Source organism: Charadrius vociferus, unplaced genomic scaffold (genome assembly GCF_000708025.1).
Source record: "Charadrius vociferus isolate BGI_N301 unplaced genomic scaffold, ASM70802v2 scaffold323, whole genome shotgun sequence".
NCBI lineage: Eukaryota > Metazoa > Chordata > Aves > Charadriiformes > Charadriidae > Charadrius > Charadrius vociferus.
In genome coordinates, this window is record NW_009647692.1 from 29,848 (window position 1) to 56,297 (window position 26,450).

The 26,450-nt window shown below is 41.6% G+C and overlaps 1 protein-coding gene across 1 annotated transcript in view; it reads left to right on the forward strand.

Annotated features, from left to right (window-relative positions):
- SMTNL2 (smoothelin-like 2) overlaps positions 1-25,481 on the forward strand; it is a 47,169-nt gene extending 21,688 nt beyond the window's left edge. The window contains exons 2-8 of the mRNA XM_009881467.1: positions 16,802-16,889; positions 17,628-17,867; positions 20,219-20,294; positions 21,707-21,877; positions 22,448-22,565; positions 23,913-24,064; positions 25,259-25,481. Coding sequence (XP_009879769.1) covers positions 16,802-16,889; positions 17,628-17,867; positions 20,219-20,294; positions 21,707-21,877; positions 22,448-22,565; positions 23,913-24,064; positions 25,259-25,385 — 972 coding nt within the window. The 3' untranslated portion in view covers positions 25,386-25,481. The remainder of the gene's footprint in view (positions 1-16,801; positions 16,890-17,627; positions 17,868-20,218; positions 20,295-21,706; positions 21,878-22,447; positions 22,566-23,912; positions 24,065-25,258) is intronic.
- The last annotated feature ends 969 nt before the right edge of the window (positions 25,482-26,450 follow it).

Sequence of the window (26,450 nt, forward strand, 5' to 3'; positions counted from 1 at the left end):
CGTCTAGTCAAGGAGGAAATGGCCTCTTCAGTAGTGGAAATAACTGAAAGTTCTGAGCATAAGGATGCTGCAAGTAGTTTGTAGGATGCTACCTCCCATGAACTGAGCTGGCCTGGAAAGAATGTTAAATGGGCTCGATGAGAAGCTCTGCTCAGTTATCCTGAACTACAGGGTGAGCCGAGCCTCCTAGCAACTGCTACTGTCATTTATTGGTGGGCCCTACCAAAGCCAATGGAAAACGATGCCTCTGTGCCAAGTTGCTCAGAAAAGTGAAAGGCAGAGAAGCACAGTGGTGCCCATGTGTGATCTTGCATATCTGTGACGGGGGTGGATGCCTTTTAATGGCCCTATGCAGCCCATGCTTGGCATCTGGGTGAATGACTCTGCTCTTCACATTGTGTGTGATAGCATTTTTGAAGCAAAATTTGGCAGTGTTGAGGTCACAGACCAATGCTGTTTGTCTGCATAGCCATTTGTCTGTTGTCATACACTTGTATCGTACAGGGAATAGCCTGCTGTTCACTGTTTGTTTAGCACAAACACAAATGGAGTTCTGTGACTGAACTTCCCTTTTGCTGTCATCATACAAATAACTAAATAGTAATATTAAAAAGAGGGGAGACAAATGTGTTGTCTTGAGTAGAGCAGGTTGGATAATCCAGCATGTTTCAGGTTGTGCTCAGCACCTTGTGGGATTTGGCTATGCATGATTTGGTCTGATTTTTTTTTTTTTTTTTTTGCCTTTGGGTGGGGAGATAAGAAGCTTTCGCTGCTGGGCCAGAGCATCTAATTCACGTGTTTATATATTCTACTGGACTAGAGATTTCAGGAGGCTGCCAAGCATCTTCTGATTAATGGAAGTATAATAGTGGTTTCTGTAAAAATTCCATGAAGAAAGCAGTTTGCTGTAGAGATGATGTAGAATTCTGCCTGCAGGATGGACTAACTTTAAATTTTCTACGTATGTGGCAACCTGCCGTAATTAAGGTAACACGTGTTCGTGGTGACTGTGTCAGCAGAGGTAAATCCAGGCGTGGCTTCTGTTGTTAGAGTTGTAAGAATAATTGAATGGACTGTCTTGGGTTTTAGTGCAAAATGGAAGGGCCTCTAAATGGTGCTTCTGTCATAGGAGTCCTATTTGGTAAAAGGAATAAGCTCTACCCTTATGAGTAACATGAGTGGTGATATAACTGCATCAATGCTAGGTGTTGTGTAAATATTTCAGTTTAGGAAAATGATACTCCTAACTCACATTATGTAATGTCATTACCAAAATTCAGGGTTTTCTACGAACTGAAAGATGGAATCCAGGTCATGCTGTCTTTAGGTGCCTTTATGCTCTTACACTTGCAATGCATTTAATCTCTCAAGCCTTGCAGGCCTTCAGATGTAGCTGTCCAGGTGAGAAACAACTGCAGTGACCCACAGATTTTATAAAAATGTGGAAGGTAGAGGCTCTTCGTATGATAGCCCTCCGCTTCTTTCCTTCCCCTCAAAATATTTCAGAAAGGCAGAAACTGTATTTGGCTTGAATTTTACTGAGTAGCTGCTTTGTGTTACAGTTTATCACATCAGGGTTTTTGTAAGACACTGAGACCACTATCAGAAGTGTCTCTTTGTAAACCAATTGCAGAATAAGCCATTATCTTTACTGTGCTACAGAATTAAGTTACGGAGCCCATGTCAAAGAGAATTAAATATCTACAGAGTGGAATAAATCTTCACTCTGATAAAATTCACAGCAAAATACACCAAAAAAAAAAAAATTAACTCTGTATATGCCACTGGTTAATATGCTGGTGTAAATAGATATTTCCTGAAAGGGGGTTGTATCGAGGTGGAGGTCGGTCTCTTCTCCCAAGTAACAAGCGATAGGAGAAGAGGAAGTAGCCTCAAGTTGCGCAAGGGGAGGTTTAGGATGGATATTAGGAAAAAAACTCTTCACTGAAAGGGTCATCAAGCATTGGAACAGGCTGCCCAGGGAAGTGGTGGAGTCACCATCCCTGGAGGGATTTAGAAGACAGGTAGACGTGGTGCTGAGGAACATGGTTTAGTGGTGGTTTTGGCAATGTTAGGTTAACGGTTGGACTTGATGATCTTAAAGGTCCTTTCCAAACTAAATGATTCTCTGACTCCTCATTTGCCCCATTAATTAAAGAACACTCGCAAGTATTGGTAAATGCCAAAATGGTGTCAATAATCTAAGTTAACAGAAAGAGAAAATGAAGTGTGATTTCCTCAAAGCCATGCGAAGAAAATGTGCCTTAGAGGACTGGTTCTGACTCCAAGTCCTATTTTCAAGTGACCAACAGACGTCCCTTCTTCACACAGGGTTGAAGTATAATGGTAGAATATCTCCCTTAGGTAGTGGAAAGACTTCTTTTTCCGCGCTCGAGTTTGCCAGATTGTTGCAGATGATTGATGAAAAGCTGGAGGTGATATCACCTACCACTGAAATAGCAGAATCCTGAAAGGGACATCTGTCCACCGCCTTCAATGCCTGTATGCTGATTCTCTTCTTATTTAGCTTTATACAACCTTAATTCCACTGAGCACGTAGAATTAGTCTAGACTTACACCAGAGGTAAACAGAACCTGAGTCAGACCTTTGGAACTGGACTGATAACAAGCATAAGAACCCATGACTTCAAATCATCCATATTACAGTGCTAAACCTGATTACTCTCTAGTTAAATAGTCACAGTGGACACAGTTGTAATTTATATCCTTAAAGAATATGTTAGGAAGGGGAGGCAGCAAGAGCCATGCTTCATCTCAGGGCCAGCTTGCCGTAACCTGAGTAAATGGGAGTCTTCGGAGTTGCTCTTGTAATCATAGCGGTGCACCTGCACAGACAACATGGCTCATGCTGGAAGGAACAAACTAGCTTTGTGCAAACACTTCTGCAACTAGAGGTGAGAACCAAGAGAAAATCACAGGCAGTTGCTGTGTGCAGCATTACCACAGACTTCTTAGGGGCATCTCCATGGAGGTATGCTAGCATCCGTGTGCGTAGAGCCCCTTGCAGAAAAGGCAGCCAGCTCAAGCGTTTCAGGGTCCTATGCTATGAGATGCCATGCATCAGACTCTATAAAAGGGCCACATGTATGTATGCTAATGTCTTGCAGCGGGGAACACGTGATGGCTGTACCCAGAGACAGGATGCCTTTCAGCTGGGCTCCTTCAAATTAAAGACCTGCTTAAAAGGCGTACTGTCTCTGACTGCTGCTTAGCACAGATGCAGTCACACCTGTGTCCCTTCGACTATGCTGGCCTTTGGGCAACAAAGCTGAGCGTGTAACTCACTGCAGGCCACCGCTTTTCTCTTCTCGGCTGGCCTGGGCTTTAACTGTAGAATGTCATGTGGAAGGAGTAAACTCAGAAGGTCTTACAAGGCAGATACTGTCTGCGAGTTAGACTATGGCTTAACACTGACAACTGCTGAGGGTGCCACAGAACAGAACTGGAAAGGACTACAGTAAATGCTGATTCTGGAGGTTAAAAGGAAGGAGTGGCGGAAGGCTCTGTGTGGAACCTCAGCCCGTTCTAAGGGAGATAAGTAATATGATGTCAGTGATTCACCAATGTGAATCTTGTGAGAGAAGACAGACCCATGGCCCAAGAAGATCTGTGACAAGAGCTGAAAGCCTCATTTTGAACTCATCATCCTGCTCTGCTCACAATGAAAACAAAGAGAGCAGTTGCTGAGTCTCAGCTTTTATTCTGTTCCCCCGCCCTGCGTCTCTCAGGGGAGAACTGAAAGGAAATTCCATACCATCCCATTGAGCTTCCCAGTTCCTGAAAACAGTAACAGAGAGATGGGTAGGAGTTGGAGGCTAACAAGATGGGAAGGATGTCAGATTTTAAGGCCTTAAAACTTTCAAAAACCTTGAAAGAGAGAGCTGGATACTCCTCTCACACCAACTTAAAACAGAAGTATCTTCTAGATGTTTACACCAAGTGAATGTCTAGATCAGATCCAAAGTGTTAAAAAATTCCCTCAGTGATTTATAGAGATGTAGTGAGACCCTCATCCAATGGAGCTCATCCTCCTTCCACTGAATTCAGTGGAGCTTTACCACTGCGTGCATATTTAAGAAGTGGCCCATTAAATCTCCAAAGAGAGCGCCTCCAATGTGCATGGCCATTGTATTCTTGTCACCATTTGCCATTGCAATACGTATGTCAGCATACTCCTTAAATGCATTCTGGCAAAATGATACTATAGTTACACGTGTGTTTGTAATACCACAGTGCTATTAAAATATCACAAAAAGCAGTTTACTATGCAGTGGAAATAATCTGTGAACACCCAAGACTAAAAGAAAACAACTTTCTCTTTAACAAATCTGAAGCTCAAATGTACATATTAAGGGGAACCTTTGGATCATGCAGGACTTGCCAACCAATATTGACTTACATTTATTTTAGGTCCATTTTATGCCAGTGATTGAGTAATCACCCATTTTATCATGTTCTTTATATACTAGCAGATAATCCAAGATTATGTAAAAGGCAAACACTTGGATATAAATTTGCTTGCTCTGTTCACAGGGTGGGTTGAGTTGTTTGGATGAAATTTAATTTGGATGATCTTGTGGCCTGTTTGATGTGCCAAATTTTCACTCTCAGACCACAGGGAAAACAATTTAGATCTTAGTGCTGCAAAATAAACTATTTTAGTCTAGTGTTGTTGTACTAGACCACTGTGTTGATGTCAGAGATTTGAACCACTGGGAAAAAAAAATTATGGCAATGGATCAGTGCAGATGTGCCAGAACAGCTACACAGGTTTTCACAAAAGCACACACATATATAACCATTGGCATTGTGCTTTAATGTGAAATAAAGCTTGGAACATTTAATAGATTATGTAATACAGCATTATTTCCTGTTCCCCAGTCAAATGAGACAGACTTCTTTCTTTTCTTTCTTCCCTTTCTCCTTTCCCCTTTCCCATCTTTGCAGGAATCTTAATAGACTTGTGGAAGAGTTCTATTCTCTGCTTAGTAATGCAAATATGATGAACTTCCCTGGGTAACGCTGGGAAAGCGATCATGCAACTGTTGCGTACCCTAGCTGTTCTACTGGGCGCAGATCAGTTTTCAAAAGGATTACTCATACTTGCACGAGGATCAGTGACTCATATTGCTCTAGTCCATAGTTCCTGACCAGGACAACTGAAGGCAGTGCATTTACAAAGAAGACAAAATGGGCATCTTGTAGCCTGTTGTACGTTATCACTCCTGGTGGGGCACCAGATGGAAAGAACTCAAACTTGTTTATCAAAGCCCGTGGTGAGCATGTTGGACTGACATTTATTTGAAGGCAAACTCAAAACTCATCTATACATAAATTGAGCATATTTTGTTCTGGACTGAAACATTTTTGGTTTTTCCTTAGTTTGGTGCCTGGCCGTAGCATTTTTAAATGAGAGTTTTCCAAGCAGAACCTTGCCTTAAGACAACTAAACTGTCTGTGAGATGCGCTGTGGAATGTAATATGTTCCATGGATGCTGCTTTGCTTGCAGGGTAGATCAGATGCTCCAGCCATGCCATAAGGCCCTTACAAAAAACATGTGATCTTGCTACAGAAGTTGTTCAAACTATGTTATTACTGTAGGCTGTAGTATTTGGACCATTTCTAACAGAATGTTAACAGGGTTGTCATAAGTCAGGTTTTCCTGGGTGTTTCCTCTTCTCCTGCTGGGAGATTGTGCCAAATGAGATTTTGAGGATTTTATAGTCCTTATCCAGGTTTCCCACATGCCAAATATCTACAGTCAGGCTGTCCTTCCTCTAGAAATCCTGGGTGTAACCACAGCAGATTTTTAATATTATTTGGTCATCCTCCCCATGATGTCTGGCCAAGCCGTGTTACCAGCTGATTTAGCTGGAACTGTATGTTCTTCAAGGTTCTAAATCATTTCTGAAGACATGATAACTGGGATCTCTCTCTTGCTGGCAGAAGAGTTTATTTCATCATAGCAGACAAATGTCAAGAAGCCTTATTTGGAGAAATGGAAGAAAGCAAACAGTTTGTTTTAATGAAATGGTATGTTGCTGCTGTTCTAGGACAGTTTTTCTTTCTTTCTAGTACTCCAGATTGATTCTAAAAAGTGGTAAATGCAAGTGCCCAGGGAACTATTCAGACCACATAAACAAAAACACCCATTGATCTTGGTCTTTGGGCTATGGCTCAGACGTGAAAAGAGGTCCTTAATTGCTTATACTTCAAAAGACATCTTACTTCCTGATATGATTTTATTGAAGAAAAAGAGCATCAGATACTGAGACAGAGAGAGGGAAGGAGAGCTGAACATCAAATTCCTGGTGTGATTTGGGCATCAGAATCTCTTAGGTAAATTAAGCTCTGAGACTCTTGAGTGTCGTCTTTCCGTCTTTGATTCCTATCATTTGGATTGGGCCTCACTTCTGATGTTTACTTATCATACTATCTGTTTTGAAAGGCTTTTGGAGACTAACATATTCCCATGCTGTGTACAGCTGCAAGAGCTCAAAGAGGAACAGAAAGGTGGGTGTGGTTTAGACTACTGAAGTATGAAGCTAACTCCTTTGTGGCAGGGCACAGAGGTGGACAGAGTGAAAATTGTGAGATTAGGAAGAATCTGAATTGTTGGTAAGCTAACCTATACTGTGAATTGTTCTAAATGCATGAACGAGAGGCAGTTTTAAAAATACTAGGTTTTTATGATTATTCTATGGTTGCTGGGTCTGGAAACAACAAAAGAGTTGTATTTTCTTGGTTCTGCTAGACACTGCTGAGAGTGGGTTGAAAATTTTCTTTCAAAACACCTTTTGTCAGAAAATTGAACTTTCAACTAGATTAATATTCTGTGAAAAAGTATAAGCTTTCCTTAGTAATTAAAAATATTGTAAAAAAGGAAATACTTACCATGGGGGGAGGAATATTTTCCAAAGAATTACAGTATTAGTACCATTAGCTAATAGCTGATAGCTGTGAGCTGTCAACTTTAATATTAAACACACACACGCTATTGTTAGCTATGGGTGTATATGTTAAGAAATTAGCTATGAGCAAGTGGTAATTGGCTTCTGTTATTATTGCTGTATGGTTTTGCACATACTTAAACATTTTGCAACTTGGAGGTGGGGTTAAAAGTCAAGGCAGAATTTCTCCAGCTTTCCCTGCTCATTCTAGATTTACAAGCTCAGCTATTTGCTGCTGCATGTTAAGAGAACAACTGTTGACAACTGTTTAATGATGACTCATTTCTGTAAGAAAGCAGTCGTTATAAGACACTGGTGTTTTTCTACAGCAGTGTTTCAATGCTGTAAAATAGGTCCCACAAAAGAACTTGGAGTAAGAGAAGGGGAGGGCAAAGAAAAGGAAGGCATACATCTGCTGGATGATTTGGCAGTTTAGTGTTAATACCCATCGAATCGCAGCCCACAGTGGGAAACTCTTGAGCCTGAGAATATGGGTGAGGGGTGGGGGGTGTGTACAAGTTTGTGTGTGTGAAGGGACACTGAGCCTTCAGCGTGCGTGTCTGAAGGCGCAGGCGTGTGCATCTCTGGCTCTGCTCTCCCAGACAATTCTCCTCTCCCTTCGCCTCAGTGCTCCCCCCGCCAAGAGATAAGCTGTGCTCACTTTGGCATCATCATCCAAGCGGGCCCGCAGCGACCAGATACGCACACCCCCTCCTCCCTCTGCCTCTCTCCTCCTCCTCCTCCTCCTCTTCCCCGACCCCCGACCTACTTCTCGAGCTGGCCAAGATGAAAAATTACTAACCAAAAGAACTCTTCTTGGAATGAGCAGATGTAGGAGAAACTTATCATCTATCGGTTACATGAGATGAGCTCAGTCCTAAAAAATGCCCCTTAAGAGAGTGTTTGGAAAGGAAAAAATAAGCAGCATACGAGTAAGAAGTTTCAGACCACACAAGGGCATGAAGACAGGGTAGATATTCCCATTCCCTAGGAAGAAAACTGTGTACTTGTTGAAATGTCTTGCAAGAAACTGCTGAAAAATGCAGAATTAAGAGCCTACATTCAGTTCCCCAAAGGCAGCAATTGGCTAAGATGACACTGGCTGGTGAAAATAGATTCTCTATTTTATGCATAGAAGAGCTACAGGAAGAGTAGATTGGGGTATAAGACTAATGGGGCAGAACAGCTATAGCTATGAAACAACTGTAAGGCTGAATTATCACCCCAAGGACCAACCCATAAGGATGCAGGGTTCTGTCACACGAAAAAAAAGTCTGTGTTCCGTCTTACAAGTTTACCACCTCGTATCTGTGAAATATATACCATCAGTATTTGTGGAATTAAAAACCAAACAAAAAGCTTATTTTCTGTAGTAGCATCTTGGGAAAACAAACTATACTCACCATCAGGATATATAACAAGAAGAAATTAATGAAAACATTGACTCCATTAACAGCCATACTATTTTTGTAAATAAGAGAATTGCCCAAGAAGATCTCTCAAATACAGAAAATGTCAGATTAACACCACCACCACCCCAAAGAGAGCACCTAACTAATGAGGACAGATCTAATTTATGTCCACAGTGACAGCTGTCTTCCAAGCAGATTCACTGAGTCTCGATAATAGCGGTGACTGGCCGGAGCCACGTAAGTGCTGGCCGCAGCCAGGGGGGAGGCGGCGGGAGGGGAAGAGGGCCGAGGGGGTGTGTGAGTGGGTGCTTCACGGGTGTCGCGCTGTGCTGGCGCGGGGCGGCATTCAAGGACACGGTGCACCTCTGTTGCTGTGCAGGGTCAACGGGCTTTTGGGAGGTGCTCTGGGAAATGGTCTTGGCCCTGATACCACCTGGAGATGTTCCTGATTACAGGTCTGCTTGGTCGGCGGGAGGGGAAGAGGGCCGAGGGGGTGTGTGAGTGGGTGCTTCACGGGTGTCGCGCTGTGCTGGCGCGGGGCGGCATTCAAGGACACGGTGCACCTCTGTTGCTGTGCAGGGTCAACGGGCTTTTGGGAGGTGCTCTGGGAAATGGTCTTGGCCCTGATACCACCTGGAGATGTTCCTGATTACAGGTCTGCTTGGTCAGACAGGGGTCTTGGTTAGCAACCTGTGGTAGAGGTAGCAACCTGTGGTAGAGTGGTAGCAACCTGTCAGTCTAGTGTGGTAGAGGTAGCAACCGTGGTAGAGTGGTAGCAACCTGTCAGTCTAGTGTGGTTAGAAGTAAGAAGAGAAGCTGAGGCAGTCTTAGCTGTCAATATACAAATGTATGTGAATATCTGTGTATCCTTTCTGGACGCGATTCAGGGTGAACAGTGTGCCAGCAATGCTGTTTACCAGTTGGCAAGCTCACAAAGGAGAACAGCTCAGCCTATAGCAGGCAGTAACATGTTTTCCCAAGGTAGTGACTTAGCATCCTGCAGTGAGACGGTTTAGCTGCACAACCACTGTCTGGCACTGCTGCAGCTCGTCCCTGAGAGGTGAGCCTCACACAAGCTGTCATCGTCTCCATGACCCAAACTAGCACAAACACACACATTCCTCCCAGTGATAAAACTCTTCTCCAGCATAGTGGAGCCTTGTAACTCAGTGCATGGAAACCCCAGTTAGTGGGAAGCTCATCTGGCACTGAGATGTCTTGTGTAATACTTTTTCTATGTGTCCAGCTCTATGGAAAGAGTTGAGAGCTCCTGTACAATCCTTGACACCAGGAGGTGGCAGCCAGACAGTACACTGGGATTCAGTCACATAAAACTGTGCTATAGTAGAGACTTGGATGTCACAGATGACAGCCTATTTTGTGTAATCTTGATTAAGCCGTGTCTTAAGAGGTCTTTAAGACCGTTGGAGCATGAAAAGCTGGTCTGTGGTCTATCCAGGCTTTGGGGATGGAAAATAAAAGCTTGGAAATGAAATTCACTCAAAGTTAAATTGATGGGAGTGAGCAGAGTCTGTATTGCATTCCAGCCCTTTTCATTCCTACTGACTCAAGAATGGGGGCATAGGGCTTCCTGCAGCTGGGCAAGTGAAAAGGTAAAGCTGCTGCTTGAGGCATTGTTCCAACATAGTCGTGGCAACTGCTGCCTTTCCCCCCATGTGACAAAGGTAAGCGGCATACACGCAACTTTCAGATCGTTCCATGGAGCCATCCACACTTGTTTGTGTTGCAAGGAACAGAAGGGAGCTGAGCGACATGGAAGGGACAAGGGGGTGTAGTTCCTCACACCATCTCACCTGCTCCATCAGCGCTGCCTACATTGTAGTGTCTACTTCACGCTCTGTGAAAAGACTTGCATCGAGGTTGTGGCCATACCCAGCTTTAGGTATCGGTCTGCATTAAAGCACGGAATAAGCTTTTGTTTGGATTGGAACCTTTCTGCTTTGCTTTCAGGGTTCAGGGAAGTACTGATAGTTCTTCAGTGCCCTCCCAACAATTTTCCCCGGAAGGTTGGACAACTTCCCGAGGTAGCATAGCTGACCGAGAAGGAATTTCAGTACTGAGAACCACATACCAAATGCATGCAGTGAAAACGTGATTTTGCGACTAAGGCTCTGATGTGGCTCTGCTCAAATGGCTAAAGAGCAAGCCTTGGTTGCTGTGCTGGTCACCCAGATTCTCTGTAATAAAAGGAAGTGTTACCTCAGTTGCTTGCAATTTCTGGTTATATGATCAAAGTACTTGAAACAGAGTACCATAAATGACACTCTATGTTTTCAGATAAAAAAGTACCTGTGATAAAATTGGTTATACTTCTAGCCTTAGTAAAGACTTCTGTAAGTATGAGATATGAGGAGTAAACAATACTGACCTGGAAATAGTAGCAAATCAAGATATGCTCTTTTGCTCCCGAAAAGATTTATTGGTTGAGTTAATTTTTACTGTGTGGTAGATGCAGCGTTTGTCCCAACAAGGCTGGATTCTGTTGCCTTCAACATTTCTAGCAAAATACTTGGGATAAGAGTTACAGCTATCTTTTGCAGATTGGATACTGGAGATTCTGAGCATCTTCAGTGTCTGAACCATAAATTTCTAATATTGCTAAATTAGTTTTCATGGTAATGTGATTGAAAAGAAGTGAAGCCAGGGAGTTCATGCATAGTTCAGAAGTAAGGACACAAATCTCTTTTTAATTCTAATCTTCAGGCAATGTCTGCTATGCTGTCCTTGAAATCTGGTATACAACAGTCTGATTTAGTGCTAAATTGTGGTATTGTAAATAGCCATACGCCACTGTGATTTGCAGGGGGGTCTTCCTGGTATTTTGATGCCAAAGTTTAATTTCACTCTCTAACCAGGACACAGTCTGAGAGCTGCTTTTGCAAAGGTGGAAAATAGGGTATGTTTGAAGAATTAATTTTAAAGTGGGATCCTGGGGCCACAGCTGCACTACTGAGGATTTACCCCTCGCTGAGCAGTTTATTGCTGTTTGTCATCCTTTGCGTCACTGAGGTCTCTCTCCTACCTGCCTGTGATTGTTAGAAAGGAAGAGTTTTGGCCTTCTTTGCTGATCAGATCTTATATTTTGGCAGGAGCTTCATCACTTATGATCTTTCTGTAGTGTTTGTGGTTGAGCATGATGCCTTTGTGAATAGGGAGGACTAAAAGTACTGTAAGGGTGCTCTCTTTTTAGCTCAGAAGAGCTTCTGTACAATGTGGACAGACTGCTGAACAGGCTGCTGCAGAGAACCTGCCTGCAGTGGTCAAAGCAGCAGAGACAAATAGCTGGCTATGACCACCTGGGAACATCTAAACAAATATTAGCCATTGGTATCTCTCCGTGGTGACCTTACGGCACCCAACAGTTAGTCAGCCTGGGAGTAACTGTATGAGACATCGTGACTTGGGGTATACAGGCAGGGAGATTAAATGATCCAGCAGTCGCCTGATGTTACATACTATGATTCTAAACCATCTCAACTCCTATATTTGATAAAGGAAGTCCAGTAGTTCCATTTCCTTCTTCATATTCTCTTATACTTCCTGCAAGTGTCCTTTTGGAATGGTAGCTTTCCAAGGTTGCCTTGATTCTAGATTATTTTTGTTGTTTGTTTTGTTTTGTTTTAATTCACTGTGACATAGCTGTGGGTACCTGCTGAAGCTGCCAAGGTAGAACCTTGCTTCAAAAAAGGTTCTGCGAGAAGTTTTTCTTCAGTGATTACTCCATGTGCAAAAGCTTTCCTAATATGCTCATGGCATTCAAGGCTTTTTCTTCAAGTGCAGCGTCAGTTACAGAGTATACTTGTGTTATCTGATGGACATTGGCTTTCTAGTAGAAGAATTAAGGGGTAACGTGGTGCAGTTCTTGCTGGTGTCTAGCAGCCTTGTTTGCATTTCCTCACACATTTCATCATTCCCCATTTCTGATTTATCAATGATCTCTTTATATGCAAGGAACAGAGTGTCAAATCTTGCCTTGTGAAAGTCAGTGGTGGTTTTGCTGTTCATTAGAGTGAAGCATCAATTTCATCCAGCATGTATAACAAGAGAGGGAGGTGCCTCTCACAGGTAAACGTCATTCCTAGATCCAGTGATTTTTTCATCATGACCCTTTTGATAATTGGTGCTTTTATGAAAGTCTTTGGATGACTGAGACCTCTCATCTGAAAGAGAGGAATCTCATTTGTCTGTCATTCTTCTACAATTTGATCTTGTTTGCATGCAAAACAACAAGGCATAACAGACGTACACTTCAGAGGCTCAGAAAGGAAATAAAAATTTTATTTCTTTTCTTTCTAATCTCATGATCTGGTGCTTATTTTTTTTCTGAATGCATGGGATTTTCACTGCTGGGTTACGATATGTGCCTGTTTTATAGCAGCTTCCAGTTATGGATCTCCAAGGTCTAACATCTTTGCAGTGAAGGAGGAATTCCAGCAGCCCTACAACTGTGGAAAGTATTATCACCCTACATTACACGGAGACTTCTGAGCTACAGAGAGATTAGCCCTAAGAGCAAGCCTGAGTAAGACATGCAAAACATTAGCCTTAACTTTATTTTCTTCACACCAGTTACTCATCATGTTGTTATTACATGAGTTGTACAAATGAGTACTTCTCATTATTAAGCACAGATATAGGTACCTGTCCCTTTGCTATTTACAATCTATATAGCCAGCATTGACAGAGGAAGTCTTGTTACCCACATGGATTTGCCAGAAGCTTGGCATCTCCAAACAAAGTGGATTTTAAAGTACTTCAGCCTGACGCTACTAAATGCATGGTAGAATCTGATCCCAGATCCTTCCAGTATTTTGTCAGCACATCGTCCTTCCCTGTCCTCCAGCCTGGTATTAGTTTCTTCCCCAGCACTGTTAGCCAAAATGTGGTAACCAGGTTTGCATAAAATAAATTAATACAGCACCTCTCACTGCATTAGGAAGCCAGTTCAGTGTGTAGGATGCTACATGATCTTTGCAATGACCACCTCATTTGACTGTTTTGCTCGCCCCCACCCCCCAGCTTATAAAATAGATTTATGTTTACAGTGTACACAGGCATTGAACACATTCAGGTCGTAATGGCTGACATGAATGAATGGCTAAATGGCTCTAACTATCCCACGAGTACACTCTAGTGAGCTGCATTAGCTGTGCTTTACATTTCAGTTCTGGCTATGTAGTATGGATATACAGTAATTGTTGACCAGGATCTCAATTACACTTAATACAGCAATAAAAGTTCTGAACCCCTGATTCTGCATGGTTTGTATAATTAATATTTGGAGTACTTTTCTCAAGTTAGTCCTGGCAGCTAGTGATAGCTGAATTTACTCATACATAGTACCTTCTTCTTGACAAATGTAAAAATTTCAAAATAATTTTATTTTCACAAATTAAAAGATCTGGATACAAGGACACAGATCCAATTTAGTGGCAGTAAGTCAGACTGTGTGTGCGTATGGAAGCATTCTCTGTGGGGACAGCAGATGAGGTAGAAATTAAAAATATTTTTTATTATCAGGAAAGACAAACGTTATTTTAAAGACGTTGTTCTTCTGGTGATGTGTTGTGGAAAAAGTTTGCAGACTAGCTTTGCAAAAGGATTCATCAGTCCTTTTGGGCCTGAGCTGAGTAACTATCTAAAGAGTGCAGCTTCGTTGGATGTGAGCTCTTCTGAAAACCTGTCTGTAATGAAGCCTCTAAATGGGAGAAAACCTACAAAAATCAGTGGAGCCTAGATAGCTGAACTGTAATGCTTTTGCTTGTAAGAAAGTTTTAGATGCTGAAAAAGAGTGAGAAGGTCTGAACGTTCCAACTTCCCCTATATAGTTTATTTTCCTTTCTTTTTAAATAAGAAAGATAGAGGAACATTAAAATGAAGCAAAAGTTCTCCTTGTTCAGATTGATATGCTGAACTTCATTACAGATTTGATTTGTAGAACTTGCAGTGTATCTTAAGGCAGGCTAACCTAGTTGTGGAATGGACATTCTGACTCCCAACTATCTTAGGTGCACTTGAAACCTTCATTGGGCATCAGTGGAAATCTGTCAGTCTTGTTAACAGGGCTGTAAGCAACATTGTGCTAGAACGTGGTGGTGTGCGTGGTTGTTTGAGTGGTGGCTGTTTTTTTAAAAAAAAAACAAAACCCAAAAAACCAATAAACAGCTTCTCATGCGTCTTAGTGAGAAACAGACGAAGGAATGTCTTGGCTTATCATATAACCTCTGCATTCTTATCTAGGGGAGCACATAAGTGCATATATAGTCATTGACTTGGAAACTAGGCAAGAGAATGAAATGAGAGCTCCTGGCTGAGAAACATTTAAAAGTCGTCCTTTCTGAGAGTACAATTTCTCTATTTTTGGGAAGCCTCCAGTCCTCTTCTGAACTTTGTATTGTTTTCTTTGAAAATCATCTCCAGGTGATCCTATCTCTTTTCCTCATCTAGCGTAGAGAAAATTGGATGAGAATCTGTCCCCAGCTTAAAAAATAGTATACAACCCAATATAATAAAATGCGCCATCCAAGATGAGCCCTAAAGACAGTTCACAGTATCTCAATGTCTTGCCGCCATTCCTTTCTGTGTTTTATTGTGGTATATCTTTGCAAGACACTTGCTTACAAGGCCATAGGTCCTCATCTTGAAGTCAGGTTAATGGGGTTTTACCACACTTTAATGGTTTCTCCAAGTTATGCTGTAGTCGTGAAAAGCCTGAATACTGATTGTGATCTTAGAATGTAGGGCCCAACCTTAAAGTCAAGAGAAGGATTTTCCTCAACTTCAGTAGTGTAGGCATGTAGCTCAAATTCTGCCTCGTACACTTGTGTTCCATTGAAATCAGTTGAAGGTTGGCACTTAAGTATCTAGGAGGATTAGAATCTAAGACCACAACTGTATACTCTATGACAAAATTGTGTTTAGGCTACCTTACTGTAGTCTAATACTAGTTAACAAATTCTTAGCAAGATCTCAGACCATAGTTACCAGGAGTGGACTGGGATTTGTACTTGAAGTAATCAAAGTTCTTGTATCTCAAGTAATGGATACTAAAACAGTCTGTGCACTCTGCAGCATCTAACAGGATTAAACACTTTTAAAAAATCTCCAAGGTGTGTTAATATTGTTGGCTGGTGTTCTTAATTAAGTTTGAGTGCAAACAGATGCATGGTAAACATCAGATAAGTTCCAAGAAACTATTTTTGTTGATTTACCTTGATTTGATCATATGGTTTCTGCATTTTACATGAGATATATTTTTCCACACTATAAATAAATGATTCTAATAATTTGTGATGAAGCTATGGAATAAATAGGTACAATCAAACCACCAGTTTGCTCTGTATTTCCTGTGTACAAAAAGCAGAGACAAATTCAGTTACTACATGTGTACACTCTGCTTCTTTCCCTTTCTTATGCTCTGTTGTTTTTATACTTACCTGCAGTATAAAATCTTCTTCAGTATCTATCTTTCAGGCTTTCTGTCTGTCTGTCTTTAAAAAAAACAAAACATGTTTGGATTAAATTTATAAGAATTTTGGATTCTTGGATAAGGGCGTATTACAGATTTTTCTATTTATTCATAAAATTTTTGGCCAATCTGGTAGTTAGGTATCTGTCTAAAATTAATTAAAACTTTTTAATGGACTTTGAGTTGGGGAATTTCACTCTACTGCTGGTATATGCTGCTTCTTGGAAGCTACATTTTATAATTGAAGTAATCATGTGTCTGTGAAGCAGTCTCTTTCTTTAGTTTCTGCAGCCAAAAATCACATAATTCCTCAGGATTTTTTGCATGCCCATTCACACACATGAACCAAAAAAAAACCCCAAAAACCAACCCACAAAAAAAAAACCCACCCAAAAAAAATTTGGCTGATTTTTTTTTAATTATATTGGCAGACATTATGGGAAAAAATGGTGCTTTTCCTAGAAAAAAACTATCCTTACAAAAATCACAGATTATAATGCACCTGTAAAATTCTAGGATTATACTTACTTTATGTAATGCTTCTATAATATCTTATCAGAATGTCATTTTTTCTGGAGCAAAAAAAACCCTGCAGAGCATTAAGCATTTTATGCAATCTCAGTCAATCTCTCCACTATTGTGTGGAGTCTTCTGTATCACCTTCACAGTGGATGGTGATACCTTTACCTAACAAAAGTGGAAGACCCCTCCTAGGTGCGTGGGGTCTGTGAGGACACGTATGTGAAGACTGAGACAAGTCCTGCCTTGCCAGTGCCGAGTTTGCAGGTTTGGTTCTTGGGGTTAGGTAATTGTTCCCTTCTTGTATTGTGGTCACTCACACAAAGAAGACCTGTTCTTGGCGGGTGTTTGTGGATATTCTTCTAACTTTTGCTGCTGTTTGAAATTTAGCTTTTGTCTGTTCTGACAGAGTGTAGACCTGGATGACCACCACAAACCTGAGTTTAGAAGAGTTTTTAGTTCTTCCATCATTGAAAATGGGCATCAGTCTTCATCAGGTAGGAACACGGCATGAAATGAATTAGCAGTAAAATACCTGATTCTGGCAGTCATAGAGCAGCTCTCACATGCTGGAAGCATTAGAATCTGCTATGGTTTCAGCATGGATATTCTGCTGTGGTGCTGATACCATTTAACTTTATTTCCTAATTAGGAGTTTGACTTACTTTGACTGTATTGTTAAGTGTGCATTATGGTGTTTCATAAATTAGAGACTATTACTGTCACGTTATCTTGGGGCACTAACGATAATAAGGCCTGCTCTTCTGGGTGCCATTGTAGCCTTGCATCCCAAAACTTTTGCAAATTGCCTGTCTGCTTCCATCATACTTCAGTGGAGGAAGGACTTACTATCTCCATTTTAGAGAAAACTGAGGCATAGTGTTTCACAAAACCATGAAAAGAACAAGAATGCTGACTCCTAACCCACAGCAGGAGATTGGGGGCAGGGGCTGCACAGAGGAAGAAGAGGAGCTTACCAAATGCAGATGCTAGTGGATTCAGGCTCTGAAGTTGTTCTTGCTGAGATTCATATGGGACAGGTATGATCGCTGCAAGGATCCCTTACATGAGCGTTGTTCCTGCAGCGTGTTCTAAATGGTATAACGTCCTATGGGGAGACCTAGGTGGAATAATTCCAGTGACTTGTAAAATAAAGTTGTTGTATGGAAGTTTGGTTGTAGCTTTGTTACAAATCTGCAAATAAATTTACTTCCTGTCTCCTTTTTATCCACTAGGTCAGGCAAAAGTCTCCCATGAACTGGCCTCTTTTCACCCATCAGACTCTTCCCCTGAGGCCCATGCCCCTGCAGTCGCCTTGCAGATGCCCCATCTCCCCGTTACTGCTGTAACTAGGGTATCGGAGAAGTTTTCAGGAGAGACCGTCTGTTCAGCAGTAACAACTAATGTGTCTGCTGGCCTCCTGGGACAGAGCAAAAGCAAAAATGCGATGTCAGTGAAAACTTCCAGCCAGTCAGGTAAAAGAGACAAAAATAATTTGTTTGCTTAAGCTGTGAGCTGTTTCTTTACTTCAAGAAGCTGGTGCTACAGGGATAGTCCCGTGACCTAGTGGTAATTATGAAACCTTGCTTCTATGGCTACATATCCCATGGTGGGACACTCTGATTTAGAATATTGTGGGTCCTAGGTGGAGCTTTAGGCTATAATGTCACATCTGCCTCGAATTTTTGTGGCCTAGTTGAGTTCATCGTGCAGCCAATCTTCTAGCACAGTTACTGAAGAGGAATCTCTTTAACGTGGCCAAGCATTTTAATGAAATTTGCAGGAGGTTTTAGTGCTTTGAGACTTGAGGCCCCTTGAGAAATTTCGCAGATATTTGGCTAACGGGTTCAATAGTCACTTGGAGAAAGGAATGACTGACAGCAGACTGACATGTATACACAAGTCAGAGTGATTGCAGAATTTTATTTATATCTAAATTGAGTTTTTTAAAAAAAGAATTCTCTTTCATATTGAAGTCATTCATCTTTGAGCTGTATTTCATATACGTTTAGTGATAGTGACACTTACAGATCAGACTATATACCTGGGTCAGAAATTACGCAGAGAGAGCAGATGGAATTGCCAGCCAGCAATAGGGATTATTTGCAGATTATTGTTTCAACTTTTATCTTATTAAAGCTAAGAATGTAACAAAGCCTCCCTTTGTCTTTTTTTCTGCTGTATCAGTGAAGGCCTGGAATTCAAGTATGGTGAGAACAATGGGTTCATCTACCACTGGAGGTGAGTGTTCCTATCTACAGGTCCTTATGCAACACAAATTGAGAGGGATTCCATGCTACATGTCTGGGGGATTCAGATCTGAGCACGTAGTTCTGATTAGTAGGTATATGGTAGTATTAAAATTGCTGACAAGACTGCATGCAGATTCAGTTTCCCAGGTATCATGGAAACTTGTTCCACTATATCAGATTCTCAGTCAGTTCAAAGCGAAGGGTACTTATCCTTCTTTGCACAGTGGTGTGCATGAGTATGGTTAGGCAGTCTCTGCAGTGGAAGCAATAGGTGCCAGAAAAGTGTGGCAGAACAGACAATTTGAGCGGTGAAGATTTCAGCTGACCAAGTGAAAACTGTGACTACATGCAAGGTAATGGGAGTTGGAAAGTGGAGGTTGAAGCAAATTCCTTTGAGCAGAATGGCAGTAAGTAGTCCCCTTCATATATGAATGTGTCAAAGGACAAAATGCCTGAAGGATTTTCAGTTTCAGTCAAAACAGATGAGTTCAGCTCTATCCAAAAGTACTTCAGGTTGCTGTCACCAGGCTGTTAATGTCCACAATGTACTGGCATTTCACAGTGGTCTCAAGTGTCAGTTTAGCAAAGATGTTGCTCCTCCAGAACAGGGATCACACTCCTCCTCAGCTTAAAACCTCTGAGATTTGCACAAATATCTGGCAATTGTCTGTAGTCCCAAATTTGTCACATCTGTATGCTGGCCTTTACCAGGGTGTTTTATGTGAGAAGTGTAGCTGATCTGGATCCCTGCTGTAAGGAGTGGGGAGAGTTCAGCATTTTCAGAGAGTGGATTTGGACAGTGATCAGGTTGGATTGGTTCTAAGATGTCAGTCTTTCTTCTTTGTGTATAGAAGCAGCCTTCAGTAAATGAGTTGCTGGGTTATGCAACAAGTTTTGGCTTTAGTTGTCCTAAAACTAAAGGACACTGCAAGCCACTCTGTTGTTCTGCATTTCCAAAACATAGGTGGATTCTGGAGCTGTGCTCTGAAGAGGCAAAGCACAAAAGGTGGAACCTCAGGGGTGGGGGGAGGAAGATACGAAGTGGTTTTTAAGCCACCTTTGCAACCTTTGGGGTCCATTCTACTTTACAAACTAGAACGTTTCCTGGTGGAAATTAGGTAATTTAAACTATGCTCTCAATCGTGGCAGACTTCCCAGGACTCCTTATGTCTGCCAGAATGACTGTTGCAAGCTGAGCTGTAGCACCATTTCTTCCTTTCACGGGAACGTCCATGGCAGTGTGCCCTCCTCTGAGGTCTGCACAAGGGCCTGAAATGATCCAAGCTTCCCAAAAGCAGTTTTATCAAAGGCTTCCTCTCACAACCCTTTCTGGTATGTTTACACCATCCTCACTGCACTGCAGCAATTTTGCAGAGGGATTGAACACCTGGGGAAAATCCCTCCCTAGCTTGTTAGCACATACTGGAAGTTAGACAGAGGCCTGCTACTTTTCACTGTGGTGAGTAAAAATCAATGCATGGCTATCTATCAGGAAGTGGTTTGAAAACATATGAGGAAAAGAGATAAAAGAAGTTTATTCCCTGATGCATCTTGTTTTTCCTGCTTTTATACAGAGAATATCACTTCTGTCGCTAAGTCTGTGTCAACTGAGAGCTGTGAGACGAGTAGTGGAACCAGAACTGGTGAAAGGTATGCATTTTTCTTGACAGTTTTTTAGGCCATTGTGGTCAGTATAGTCTCAAGGGACAGGTGTTCTGCTGGCTTGGAGAACAGGTGAGTCCCAGATGCTGTATTTTAAGCCTGTTAAAGGTTGTGAGCTTTCCTGAGGGCTAAGTGGAACAGGGATGGGAAGGGATAAAAATCTTCTGTAGAGCAGTTTAAAGCAGACCTAATTGTGGATTTCAGCATTGTTACAGCGTTAGTCAGTAAATCTCTCAGTGCCAGAGATTTTTGATAGGAGGAGCAAGTTGTCAGGCCCTTTGAAAACACTTTCAAAAATACTCAGCTGTGTTGAAATTTGTACTTTGGGCTTATTTTTGGAAACCAACATATGACTGCTGTCAAATAACCTTAGTTTGGCTAGCCTAGAGTTTGGTTTGTAGATAAATGACTTGCTGAGGACTGAGGACTACTACACATACTTGATTAACTTGGAGTTGCAGTTGCTTAGTATGGGATTGCATGGTTTCACAATTACTTCTGGCATATCCAGGCACCCTCAGCGTACAAAATCTCCATCAAGAAAAATGGGAGGGCAGCCAATTTAAATCTCTTAAATTGGGCTTGCATCTGCCTTGAAAATTATCCCAAATTTGGCATTACATTTCTTCTGAGTTAGTTCCAACACCAGCACTTCGATGCTTTAGTCATGATACACTGAGCACCCCAGAGAACTTGCTGTCAGATCTGACTGCCATCTGTACCAGAAATTAATGTGTGACAGTGATGTCATTGCTCTCTGCCTCAGTTTTCCCATCTCTGTCATGGGCAACACTTCCAAATGCAATGTGTAACTTACTTCATTAATGCTGATGAAGTGGTTTACAGCTCAAATAAACACAAATTAGAATATAATCCTGTATTTCTCGATCAAATTACCAGCTTGCGGTCAGCGAAGCAACAATGACATGAGCTCAGAATTCTGTGTACTATAAGCAAAAATTTAAAAAGTACTTCCTGAATTACTCTTCAGATTCCATTTTTAAAATGTGACTTACCGCCAGGAACCCCAGAGTTGGAAATTAAGGGATATAGTGCTCCTGTGTGGCCACACTTCTTTTTTTCTTTTTTTTTTTCCTTTTTTTTCTTTTTTCTTAAAGGTGCTTAATTGTTGTTCTACTCAGTGCTACAAAGCATTTATGGCTAGTCCAGCTATGTCTCATTTGTAAAAGTACCTTAGACTCTTCTATAATTAAGTGCTGTTGTCTGTCAATAAAACTTTGACTTTTACTTAAATTGCTTTTGACTCATTCAGGTCCTCTTGAAATGGCTGTTTTGGGAGGTTTAGAGTAGGCAACAGTTGGACCTTTATGCTGACTCCTGGCACTGCAGAGAGTTACTTTTTTGTTTAACCACATACTTTTCACGTTATGTTTCTCCAGTGCCATTGACAGTTACTGTGATGTGACCCCCAGCTCTCACTCCTCTCCTCCCACTGTACATCGCCAAGTTGAAAGGAGGCGAGAACTGGTGCGGTCTCAGACGCTCCCACGGACTACAGGAACACAGGCCAGGAAAGCGCTCTTTGAGAAGTTTGAACATGATGGTGGAAAGTACGTCACACCCCTTGTCTCCAGAATGGGTTTGTTAACGGGAAACTAATTTGTCAATTATTACCGGCAGAGGACAGCTGGGTGGGAGGACTCTCTCAGTGTAGGATTTTGAGCTAAGGGACAATATAAGCTCACGTATAGCTTCAATGACTTCACAGACTGAGCCCTGGAAATTCACAGCTACAGATTCCTCTGGCTGTGTCTGTTCAGCTGAAGAAGCAGGTGGCTTTTATCAGGTAAGAGTGCTGTGAAAGCTGTCGTCTTGGTCCTTCTAAGAGACTGGGAATATAGTGACTTTCTGTTGCCATTCATTAAGGACCAAAAGCATGGACTGCTCTTTATGCACCGTGATGGGGGTATGATTTAAATAGAAGAGGGCTTGGAATCCTGGCTTTAGTGAAATGAAAAGGAGTTTTTCTTGCAGGACCAACAAGTTGAAGTTTCAGCAACGTGTTTCTCAAATATCACCTGGACAGGGGCTGACCTGGTCAAGGTTGCATAGATGTTGCTGACAAGTAGGTTTAAGTTTTTCTAGAATGTAATTTAATCTGGTCTCTGTTAATTTTCCAGAGGAAAAGGAGAATCCAGAGCTAAGCTGAAGAGGTCGCAGAGTTTTGGGGTTGCCAGCGCTAGCAGCATTAAACAAATTCTGTTAGACTGGTGTCGCTCAAAAACCATAGGATACAAGGTGAAGACATGCTAGCACTTTCAGCGCTCTCTTTTTCACAAGAATTTGCCAAAAAAGCATACTCAAAAAAGTGAATGTAAAACCTGCTACATAATGAGTTACCTTCCTCAAGGTCATCAAGTTTTGTGCAGGTGACACAAACATCATGGTTTGCATGGGCAGCACCTCAAGACAGTCTGTGATTGCACAAGTGAGATTCTGTATGTCTGTCAAAGCAATGCATTAGTGTTTGTCTGAAAGCCTACATTTTTGTGCTTATGGATATAGACTTCGGTATACACTCACACATTTTTTTCTTAGTTGCAGGCTCCGATTTTTGCATTCTCATTATATATTGCAAGATTTGAATAACATTTTGCCAGTACGTGGAGACTATGGCCCTTTTGCTACACAGACCAAAATACTCTCTATTGGTATTAGAAAAATGAGTTTGTAGTAAATGTTTTAGGGTGAGCAAACACATGGTGTTAGTGCACTAATTTCTGTGAGGTACCATCAGTGTAACTAAAAGAATTCAGCAGTTGAGATTTTAGTAATTTTACCTGACTTTAAACTGCAATTGCCAAAGCAATTTCCAGGACAAAGAAATTTTTTTCCAGGTGTTTTTTTTGTGTAAGGTTTTTCAACTTTATAATAAAGTGTGCATTATTATTGCTGAACTCCAAATTACAGTATACTAAGCAGAACTAGTGAAAATTACTGTTAGTTGCTTACCAGAAAAGCTGGGGCTTGCATTTTATGTGATGGGAAAGGAGCATGAGACAAAAGCCCAAATATGTTTCTTTTCACTGTGGCAGTTGAAATTACCAATAAGCATTTGTTCTAAGAGAGGTTTTGCAGTAGGTGTAATTCTTCCTATATTTCTACCTATCTGTACGTAAACAGGCATCGAATTGGGCCTTACTGAAAAGCAAAGCAAGCAAGCATAGTCTTTATCTAGTGTTATTCACAGCCACACAGTTCTTCAGTTATAAATACTTCACAGGGATAAGCAGTGTCCTTAGTTTCTGCAGATACTGAGCCGGTGCGTTGGGCCTGCTCCAGAGCTCACTGACGTTGACAAGATTCTTCCCAGTATTTTCAGTTGGCTTTGGATCAGGGGCATTGACTGTGTGTCTGCTTTGCATCTGGGTATTCCAGGCAAAAAGCTTTCATTGCTAAGCATGCCGTTTTTTCTCAGAATACAAATGATGTAATGGATATACAAAGAGGGGAAGGAAGACATGCAGCCTGTGCTCTGTTTCTTTAGTCAGTGGCAGAGAAGGACAGAAAACTGCAACCAAAATCAGCTGCTCTTCCCCATTCCCCTGTGCTGCATTAACATGCCTGTTTTTTTCATCGTGACAGCACATTGATCTCCAGAACTTCTCCTCAAGCTGGAATGATGGGATGGCATTCTGTGCTCTTGTGCATTCTTTCTTTCCTGAAGCTTTTGATTATAATAAGCTTGACCCAGCTAATCGCAAGCAGAACTTTGAGCTGGCCTTCACCATGGCTGAGTGAGTATCACATTAGATCTCTGTGAAGTGATTCCCGTTCAAGTGGAATGCGGCCGGGCAGCAGTGAAGAATTTAATGATTCTTCTTTTAGATCCTATATCACTAGCATGTGATCACACCAAAAAAGATAATAAAGCTCTGCATAGAGAATGCATGGAACAGGAGACTCAGCAGTCTAAAATCAGAGGTGGCTTTACGCACAGGATAATTCACTGGAGTCCTGTGTTCAGGTCTTCCGGCAGTACTTGCATTCTGCTTTCTCACCTCTGTGATTCTCACCAGCCTTAGCGCTGACACACTAAACTTGAGAAATCAGCCTCATGAGTTATGCTCGGACAGAACAGGAAAAAACCTGTTTCTCTCTATGTTTGGTTTCTGGCTTTTTTTATTATTTTGTTCTTGAAGTAACGAATGATTCCTAATGAATTTGCCAATATGAATCATAAAAAAGACATTTGAGTTCATAGAGCACAAGGCATCCAATGTTTACTGATGGAAACTGGACATACAACTTGTCCTGATCCTTTTTGACATTGTCCTGATCCTTTTTGATGCAGTATACTAGGCAATGAAATGATAACTTTTTTGTTAAAGTCATTATGCGTGTGAACTTGTCAGCTAGAAATAGTAACCTTTTTGACCCAGTATCAACATGATTCTTACTTGCTGTTTTGTTTGACTTGTGTAACAATAAGAACACTCCATGTGGTGTGCAGCTGGGGTTGGTACACTATTTCTGAATACTAACAGGATGTGGGAACACATGGCTAAAGTTTCCTGCAGCTTCTTATACAGCTTCAAACACCGGTACCACCACACTGAAGCTCGCATGACCCTGCTTACTGAGACATGGGCAAAGGAATGTGAGATTGGCCTACATGATGCAGTTATCAGGGATGTGAATGGCAGTCAGTGGAAAAAAAACAAAACAAAACACGAAACTACAGGGCTTTGGGTCAGATCCCAGTATAGAGGAAGTGAGAGAAAGAACAGGAATATTCCATGGTCACAAAAATAACAGTCTCTAACCTGAGCCTGACCATTTCATTGTGAAATGAAATGTTGCTGATAAACCTCAAGATTTCTTAAATGCCTCAGTGATGCTCAAATCAGATCAGCAAATGAGTCTTAGAAGTAGTTACAGGGCGCAGATTTAACTCTGGATTTGCTATACCTGTTTTATTATTACTACAGGAAAATGGCTCACTGCGATCGTCTGATAGAAGTGGATGACATGATGATGATGGGTCACAAGCCAGATCCCATGTGTGTCTTCACCTATGTCCAGTCTCTATACAATCATTTACGACACTTTGAATAAAATCATCGACACCTCCCACCCTGACAGAAGGGTCAAGTACAGTATGCTAATGGGAAGAGTAACATTTTGCAAGTGGAACACAGTGTTATTTCTTGCTTTTTACTGTCCTTTTGCTTACCTTCAACTGTGTGGCTGGCTGACTGAAGTGTTGCTGATCAGTGCCCCAAAGTGTTGATCACATCAGCATGTCAGTAATACAGAAATATGTTTGAAGAAAGAGAAAAAAAAAAAAAAAAACAGGGAAAGGCAAATGCTGTCATTTTGGTGCTAGTAGTAGGTTGGATTTTTAATATTCTTGTGTTTAAAGATCACAGGAAGCTAATTTGCTGCTCTTCTCTCTGTTAGGCCGGGGATGCAGTTTTATGCAGTGACAGGTAATTCTGCTACAAAGAGTTAGTAAATGCAAGTAAAACTCCAGAAGATAGCACCTTCAATTCCACTTCTCTGTTGAGCATAGCATAAAATAAATAGCAGATGGACAAGGAGGATTCCATTTAGCAAATAATAACCTAGAGCAATCCTCCAACCCCATGCCCCCACTCCAGCATACATGCACACATGCACGCACATCCAGCAGGCATTGTTCTGTTCTCTTAAAGCAGAAAGAGAACACAGCCTCTTACCTGCTGACCGGGGCGACAGAGAACTACCATGATGCACAACAGCATTTGTCTGTAACGGTCAAATCTAAAGTGATTTGCTTAGAGGCTTGCTAAAGCCTCTACTGGCAGTCCTGCATTAATCCTGAAATCATGAAAAACGGCAACAGCTGGGCCTGTTCTGTGTATGAGATTGTGTGTTTGCGTTTGCATGATTTAGGATTACAGGAAAGGGGGGAGCTAGCAAGGTACAAAATTCTCTGAACAGCTGTAGTAGAAGCAAGACTGCAGTGTGCTTTGACCTTGACTCTGGGGGAGAACAACTCTCCAGTGTGGACTGAAGTCTTTACAACTTGCTCAGTCCTCGTGCTGACTCTGAGGTGGACAGGCAATATGCCAAAAAATATGAAAGATGTGAGAGTTTTGAAATGTCTTGGACTAGTTTCCGTTTTCAGTTAAATTAGCA